The sequence below is a fragment of the Lipotes vexillifer genome, unplaced genomic scaffold (genome assembly GCF_000442215.2).
Source record: "Lipotes vexillifer unplaced genomic scaffold, Lipotes_vexillifer_v1.1 scaffold36, whole genome shotgun sequence".
NCBI classification, from domain to species: domain Eukaryota; kingdom Metazoa; phylum Chordata; class Mammalia; order Artiodactyla; family Lipotidae; genus Lipotes; species Lipotes vexillifer.
The window spans coordinates 3,517,167-3,526,101 of NW_006792448.1; the positions used below are offsets into that span (position 1 = coordinate 3,517,167).

At 36.7% G+C, this 8,935-nt stretch overlaps 1 protein-coding gene across 3 annotated transcripts in view; it reads left to right on the forward strand.

Annotated features, from left to right (window-relative positions):
• SMAD2 (SMAD family member 2) overlaps positions 1–8,522 on the forward strand; it is a 56,464-nt gene extending 47,942 nt beyond the window's left edge. For 2 of the 3 annotated variants that reach the window (XM_007465603.1, XM_007465604.1), the window contains 5 exons: positions 1–27; positions 1,226–1,438; positions 4,653–4,790; positions 4,974–5,118; positions 8,399–8,522. In XM_007465603.1, coding sequence (XP_007465665.1) covers positions 1–27; positions 1,226–1,438; positions 4,653–4,790; positions 4,974–5,118; positions 8,399–8,522 — 647 coding nt within the window. The remainder of the gene's footprint in view (positions 28–1,225; positions 1,439–4,652; positions 4,791–4,973; positions 5,119–8,398) is intronic. The other variant, XM_007465605.1, reaches the window with a different exon arrangement.
• Positions 8,523–8,935: the final 413 nt, after the last annotated feature.

Here is an 8,935-nt window from a genome sequence, read left to right on the forward strand (position 1 = left end):
CTCTTTCCCCTGTTAATCATAGTTTGGGTAAGTTGCAAATACTTTTCCCCTACTGTTTTTATACCTTTTTAATTAAATGTCCTTTCTGGTAATTATTTTCCATATATGTGAGAAAGAGATCCCAGCGAATAATCAAATGATTGTTCAACTTAGTGCTTTCTAAAAATGATACTGGTAATGTGCCTCAATATTACTAAAACTCTTTTCTCCTGGCACATATAAGAAGTTAATAATCTTTTTATTCATGGAAATCATATTCATTATTCATGAAAAATGTTCTTATATGGCTAGATTTTTATGTATATATTTAGTTTCTGATGTATTTTATAATAGCAGTTATTCATATGAGATGTGTATAAATATATATAGACATATATCACACATATGTACATGTAGTATGGGAGATTATATATATATATATGTGATAGCTAATACATATGTATATATGTGTGTATACGGTCTCTATTCTTGGTCTTCATTTTACCTCACTATTTCACAGTTTCTTTTCAGTTTCTACACATTGGAATTTGTTCTACAAAATTGTCATTTTTTTCCCATGATATTGCTTATGATGCATTTTAATCAAAATTACAGCACTTAAATACATGTGATCCTCATTTTCCCATGAAATATGTAGATTCTTTTGATTTATATTGTTTCCACTTGCATACTGTATGTTTTCTTTTTTTTTTTTTTTTGTATGTTTTATTACTTTCTGTTTCTTGTGTATATTTGGGTTTTCTATTTTTGTAACTAGGGTAACTCAGTGAGAATCTCATGTTAAAATAGACAAATGTCAAAAATCTGTCGTATTTTGTATCCTACCATGACATCTTTTTTTCCCCTGTGGCTTTTGACTCATTAATCTTTGCTTCAGCTTTGTTCTACTCTGTCCTACCCAAAATTAACTTTATAATGCAAATTGACTGTGGCACAAGCAGGGTAAAACTACTGTTAGAATAAATGATCCACCATAAAGTCTAAGAAAGCTGTTTGAAGACTAGAATGACTTAATGAGGTAGGGGAAACTTGAGAAATTGAAAATCTGGAGTGCTCTTTGGAATCTGGAGTTCGTGTTGTAGATGTTAAGTCTGTTTCCTGGGCTGTTGCCAGCTTAGGCTGGCATAGAACAAGTAAAGGTGATGATATTCAGTCTGTTCTTGGCTTGAGGTGGCTTGAATTATTCACACACATTTCTTTTATGTGTTTGTTTTTTCTGCCCCAGATTTGCAGCCTGTTACTTACTCAGAACCTGCATTTTGGTGTTCAATAGCGTATTACGAATTAAACCAGAGGGTTGGAGAGACCTTCCATGCATCACAGCCCTCACTCACCGTAGACGGCTTCACAGATCCATCAAATTCAGAGAGGTTCTGCCTAGGTTTACTCTCTAACGTCAACAGAAATGCTACAGTAGAAATGACAAGAAGACATATAGGTATGTTTTTTTTCCTTATGTGAAAAACCAATGCCATATACACACAATGTGAGCATTATGTGGTTTACCACATCAAGAGATTGTGTGCAAAAAAGCCTGCCTTCTCTCTCCCACCTTAAGGGCAGTCATGTTGAAATGCACAGCTTCACAGCTTTTAGTAGATCCTGGTGATCCTTCTGTCTGCGAACTTTTATCTTGAGCTTCTGTTAATTTGGCACCCTCGATACTGGGAAGTCCTTCAATAAATATGTGTTAAAATAGCTTTACTCTGCTGAGCCTCTACCAGTCATAAAATTGTCATGTTCAGATTTTAGGGATGTAATTTTAACAAATCATGAATTTTTTTTTTCAGTTTGTTTACGTCTCCTAGTTTTTTCCCTCTTTCAGTGAATTCATGTGTCAGATCTGCACACTATTAATCTGAAGCAGGATATCTAAAACAAGAACGACCATTTAGTTAGTTCAAAAATAATTCATAGAGGGGCTCCCCTGGTGGCGCAGTGGTTGAGAGTCCGCCAGCCGATGCAGGGGACGCGGGTTCGTGCCCCGGTGTGGGAAGATCCCACATGTCGCGGAGCACCTGGGCCCGTGAGTCATGGCCGCGGGGCCTGTGCGTCTGGAGCCTGTGCTCCGCGACGGGAGGGACCACAACAGTGAGAGGCCCGCGTACCGCCAAAAAAATAAAAATAAAAAAAAATAATAATAATTCATAGAATCTCAAAATGTGGTAATCCCAGGCACCCTTTCAGCAAGTTGGTGAGGTAAAAACAATTTTCACAGTGGTGCTAAGGTGCTGTTTGCCATTTTCACTCTCGTTCTCTCTTGACTGTACAGTGAAGTATTCCAGAGACTTACAAGGCTTACGATTTTGCAAGGAATTAAACATAAACTCTGATGAGAATTCTACTGTCTTCTCTTAAGCCAGACATTAAGGATATTTGCAAAAATATAAAACATTGCTACTCTTCTCACTAATTTTTTCTTTGGTTTGCAAAATAGTTATTTTTCACAAACTTGTTTATGTTAATATGTAGTGGGTTTATTATTTTGATTTTCAAATGAATTAATTTTTTTGAATCTCAGTTTTCACACATAATATGGTAAGTTTGCATAGATGTAATCCACATAAACAACAGCTCTTTGGGTCGTCAGTAGTTTTTTGACAATGAGGTAAAAAATAGTTTGAGTGCCACAAAAATAACTGAACATAGTTCTCCTCACCTTAAAGTAACTTCTTTTAATAATAATTTGCTTCTGTTCATTTAATTAACCATCACCTCCTATGAGAAATAATGCTGATCACTAAAGAGTCAATGTGATATTGCAAAGTGCTAGTGGCTTCAGAGGTCTGTTGGTGGGCTCCATGTGGAATTTCTCAAATCTTGCTTGATGTATAAATTTTATATAATCTTCCTAAGGTACTTCCTAAGATCTTATAGGTGAGGAAGGCCTCTGAATATCTGCCCTCTTTTAACTAAAGCAGTTCTGATTTTTCCATGTTCTAATTAGGGCTCTGCATAAAAATTTAACAAAAGGTTTACCCTACCTTATTTACTTCTGTACGAAATTTTAGAGTGCTGTAATTATTGGATCATCTTTTTTTACTTTTGATTTCTAGTTTATTGGGTGCTTTTGATCAGAAACTATAGCCTGAAAAATCTCTACTTTTTGGACTTAATGTTTTCCTAATGGTCAAGTGAACAACTTTATTTTTTATACAAGTATTCTGTAGTCATTAAGAGAACAGGGCACCAGGTTCCATATTTATGTAGTAAATCTGACTTGTTGGTTTTTATTAATTTTCTTTTTTTTTTTTTGCGGTACACGGGCCTCTCACTGTCGTGGCCTCTCCCGTTGCGGAGCACAGGCTCCGGACGCGCAGGCTCAGCGGCCATGGCTCACGGGCCCAGCCGCTCCGTGGCACGTGGGATCTTCCCAGACCGGGGCACGAACCCGGGTCCCCTGCATCGGCAGGCGGACTCTCAACCACTGCACCACCAGGGAAGCCCTATTAATTTATTTTTGCTGCATAACATATTACCACACATTTACCAGGCTAAAACCACACAAATTTACTGTGTCACAGTTTTTGTGGGTTAGGAGTCTCTTCAGGGTCTCACAAAGGAAAACCAAAGGGTCAACTGGGCTGTGTTCTCATCTGAAGCTTGAGGTCCTTTTCCAAGCTCACAGGTGATTATTGCAGAGTTCACTTCCTTGAAGTTGGGGCGCTGAGATCCTCACTTCCTGCAGACTGTAAGCTAGAGGCTGCTATCAGCAACTAGAGACCACCTGCGTGGCCCCCTCCATCTTCACAGTCAGCAGTGAAGACTCTGTCGTGTTGAATTCCTGTTGCTCACACTTTGAATCACTTTCACCAGGGCCAGCCCAGTCCCTTTTAAGGGCTGTCACCTGATTAAGTCAGGCCCACCAAAGGTAATCTTAGTTTCTTATGGTCAGTTGATTTGAGAACTTAATTACATCTGAAAAATCCCTTTGAGCAGTATGTAGATTAGTGTTTGATTGAATAATTGAGAAGATAAATACACCGGGGTGAGAATCTTAAGTGCTATCTTAGAATTCTGCTTTTCACAATTTTTTCTTTAATCCTTGTATTGCTAATATTTTCTGTATATTTGATCCGCTAATATTTTATGTATATTTGATCTGTCAAATTCTGAAAGGTATATTAAAATCTCCCAATATAATTTTTTCTTATCTAATTCTGCTTATATAAATAGGGACCTAGTTGCCCCCATAATATATATAGTTTTAAAAGGGGCGGATGACTCTAACCTCTTGATAATTTTTATTACCTTTTTTCTTAACCATAGTGGGCTCTTTAAAGAAACACTGTTTATTATAATGAAGGCATATTAATCCAGACATTAGTTAATTCCTTCAAATGAATTCTTTTATTTAGAAATAACTATAATTTGTATGAAATTCTTTATTTTGCTATCCATTCACTTTTCTGCGTTGCTTAAGTATTTTTGATAAGCACGTATTAGCTTTACAAATCAGTAAAATCATTTTAAAAAAATACTTGGAAAAATGTACAGTGGTATGTTTCAAAGTTAGATTTCAGAAAAGCATAGCTATGGAAAAAGTCATCAGAATACTTTATGTCATTTTACTATCCTCTGAGAAGACTCTTTGACAGTCATGCTGAAATAGTAAATGTTGTAAAACTAATTCCATATATATTTTGTTTTAGGAAGAGGAGTGCGCTTATATTACATAGGTGGAGAAGTTTTTGCTGAGTGCCTAAGTGATAGTGCAATCTTTGTGCAGAGCCCCAATTGTAATCAGAGATACGGCTGGCACCCTGCAACAGTGTGTAAAATTCCACCAGGTATGGATACAACGATGTAAATAAACCTATTGTATCAACTTGCTGAGTTTTTCTTGGCTGTTACTTTTAGGAATCAGGAGATGATTTGCATGCTCATGTTCTAAAATCTGTAGCCCTTTTAAAATGATTTTCTAATAGTAATATTCTTTTTACATAATTTTTAAATCTTTTTCTCAATCGTAGGCTGTAACCTGAAGATCTTCAACAACCAGGAATTTGCTGCTCTTCTGGCTCAGTCCGTTAATCAGGGATTTGAAGCCGTGTATCAGCTAACTAGAATGTGCACCATAAGAATGAGTTTTGTGAAAGGGTGGGGAGCAGAATACCGGTATGAAATACATATTCGGTTCTTAAATTTCCACAACGTAATTCTTTTTTCTTTCATTCTTTGTATCTTCTGAAGTTCATGTGTATTTATTTCCCTTGAGGTTTATAGAGTCAGCAGATCTTTATGTAAAATAACAAAAGAAAGCTGGAGGCCTCTGGATTCAAAGCTATTGCAAATTCCTGTGCTGGCATTATGGAACAAAGAATTAAAACGTGTGTGGACGGGTACTGTAATAGAATGCAGAGTGTTAAATACCATAAATGGCATATTGGAAGGGTTATGTCAGTTCATGGAAGGAGAGATGTTTCACTGGGGCTGGGGGGAGGTAGTGATGACACAGGGTCTGGGTTCTGAAAGATGCCTAGGATTTCAGTAGTCACAGGTTTGTGGGGTGGAAAGTGATGATCCTGGCAGTAGAGTACAGTTCAGTTTGACTGGAGTATAGAAAGTAAAGAAGTATAAGGCTGGACAAATAAGTTGAGACGACTTCAGTATAAGGTTAAAAGGTGGAACTTCATTCAGTAATAGAAGGGAGTACTTGTTAGGTGCCAGGCACTGTGCTGTGTTTTAGGTGCAGTATCTCACGCCTTTCAACATGGCTAAGAATTACTGTTGCTGTTTTTATCCTTTCTTTATAAGGTTGCAATCTTTCTAAGGTAAAAAATGGTCCAAACTAATATTTATTTGGGAATAGGCTTAGAAAAGATTTGATAGTTTGCCCAAGGACACATTCTAAGTGGTAGAGATGGGACTTGAGGAAAGCTCTGCTTGACTCTTAACCTCTTCTCTAAGGATAGTAAGTAGCAGTTACATAATTGAGTTTTACCAAAGCTAATCTGTCATCAGGGGGTAAGATAGATTACGCTATTGATAAATTAAACAGTTGATTGGATTCCACAGCAAAGATAGGGAATACTTCATCAGCATATTAAAGAATGAAAGTATAAGTAAAATACTTAGTCTTTCTTCAGTTCACATTGCTTACTGTCTGAATGTCTGCTTAAGAAGATATTCATATAGAATAGTAATAGTACTGTTTCATTCAGCAGTTTGGGCCCTTTTTCAGAATTTATTTCATTTCATTTGAACTTGATTCCCTGTCTTAAGTTTTGTGAGGTGTATGACTTTTGTGATGGTGAGATTTGAGATCTACTGGTTTGAATACTTTTATAAATATATGTGTTATATATGTGTATCCTAGAATGAAGACTTGTCACTATTTTGTCCAAGTTATGTTAGTAGAAGAATTCACTTTTTGACTTTGCTGTAGCTCTCTTTTGTTTTAATCATTTCCCCTTTGAGATGTGATAACTTTAAAGAATGCTGAGGGGGTTTTTTCCCTTTGATAAAAAATTATCAAATTGTTAATAAAATTAGATTTTATTGATATTAAATTAGATTGATAGTTGATATTAAACTTAGATTCAGATAGTACCATCTGATACCAGTTTATTAGGTCAGACATTTTTTTTTTCTCTTCAAAAGATCATAATGTTGAAGAACATGGTAGAAATTCAGTGGAATTAGATATGAATTGCATAGGTCAGGGAGAATCCCATGTATATCTGTGGGTCTCCTGTTAAGACCAGTTTTGATTGGTAGAGAGAGCTACTTGCCCTTCACTCACTGTGGACTCTGCTGTTCTTTAACCCAGAGCTAATTTAAAATCTGTATGAGAAGCAGTAATATACAGTATGTTTTCATGGATAATGGAGTCAGGTACATCTACTTTGGATAATAAAGTAGTTTCCTTTAACATTTACAGATCAAAATAAATCAAATACCCATATATCTGTGAACTGTGGAACCTTTTATCCTTAATGACACTGGTGCGGAGGAGATAGATCTAATGGTTGGATTTCTAAAACTATCTTTTAGTTTCTTTACTGCCAGCTTGATTGCTTAGCGTAAAAATCAGGACATGTAGTAAGCAGGAAATACAGATGTGTAAATAATTCATAGTTAATTGAGAAATATGTCTCAGTTAAGTGAATTAGTACTGAAACGAATAAACAGTTGGGGGGCACATGATGTGTGTCTCAGACCCTGAGACAAGGGTTTGCATGCAAGACGTTTATTCAGGAAATGGAGGGAACACTGGTCAGGAAGGAGGAAGTAGGGAAGAGAGGTAGGGAGGAAAGGCAGCCAGTACCATTCTTAACCCATCTTCTCTAGTGGGTGGGTCACTAGAGCTGTTCCTTTGGAAAACAGTAAAGAACACACAGAATTATCCCACCCAGAGGGAAGGGAAACTGGACCTTTAAATGCCAATTCCTGTGTCATTGCTTGAGGTCTGTTCCTGGGGGTGTTAATTTCCTGGCACTTCTGATCTGCTATATATGTGGACAGAGCAGAGAAGTTCTCAGGCACAGAAATGCAGATGCCTACAATTGGAAATTGGCTAGACTAGAACACTGAAAATCTCAAGGGTATAGTGGGGCACTGACACCATCTGCTGCAGAAGACCACATCCTTTGAAATACAGTTTTAAATTATATTGAGCATGTGTCACATGGAGGTGAAGAGTTGATAATGGCCTTTTCTCATGTTTGAAGGGCTGTCATGTTGAAGAAGCAAGCAGACTTACTGACTTATTGTATATAATAAATAAGAACTAAAATCAGTATGTGGAAGTGACAGGATGTCATTGAACAATTTGCGATTCCCAGAGGGTAGCTCATTTTGTTTGAAGTACTGAAGGTGTTTCTTATTAAAAGCCTGCATGATTTTGCTAAAAGCGATGTTGGTTGTTGGCTTTGTCAGGGAAAGTTGAACCCCAACTCTTAACATTCTGTGATAAGCTTGGGTCAGAATTCTCTTTTGTTTTGATATACTTTAAATTTGAATCCTATTCCATTTGGACTTCATTTGCTATTTGAGTATCTGCTATTCTGCGGATGATTAATAAGTAGGGTGACTTTATATATTCTGGTTTGCTTGGGCCAGTGCTGGTTTATGTCTCTTGCCCTGGCAGTGATTATTTATAGTGACTACATTCTCTCTTATAGGTGTCCCATTTTGGACGGTAAATATAAGGTTACTCTACTAATTTTAATTTGAGGGGAAAACAGTGTTTTTTTCTCTTTAAAAGAAAAAAAGTCACATAAGTACTTTGAGGATTAAACAGTTTTCAGAATAGTAGATATGCAAACTTGATACTCGGTCAGAAAAGAATCTAGGTTTTAGTATATATTGATACAACCTTTTGATTTATCTAAATTCTTCCATAGCCATGTTATTCTTTGAATTTCATAATTATTTTCTTGCATTCTTTTAACAGAAGGCAGACAGTAACAAGCACTCCTTGCTGGATTGAACTTCATCTGAATGGACCTCTACAGTGGTTGGACAAAGTATTAACTCAGATGGGATCCCCTTCAGTGCGTTGCTCAAGCATGTCATAAAGCTTTGTCACCAGTCAAGTCCCATCAAAAGACTTAATGTACCAACTCTTCTGTCATAGTATTTGTGTGTGGTCCCCGTGGACTGTTTACTATCCAAAAATTCAAGAGAAAACAGCACTTGAGGTCTCATCAATTAAAGCACCTTGTGGAATCGGTTTCCTATGTTTGAATATTAGATGGGACAATTAGTGTCTAGAAATACCCTCCCATAAAGGAGGAAGAGAAGATTTTAAAGACTTACTGATGTCTTCTTGGGCATAAAACTGAGTGTCCCAAAGGTTTATTAATAACAGTAGTAGTTACGTGTACAGGTAATGTATCATGATCCAGTATCACAGTATTGTGCTGTTTATATACATTTTTAGTTTGCATAAATTAGGTGTGTGTGTGCTGCTTCTTGATTTAGGCAAGCC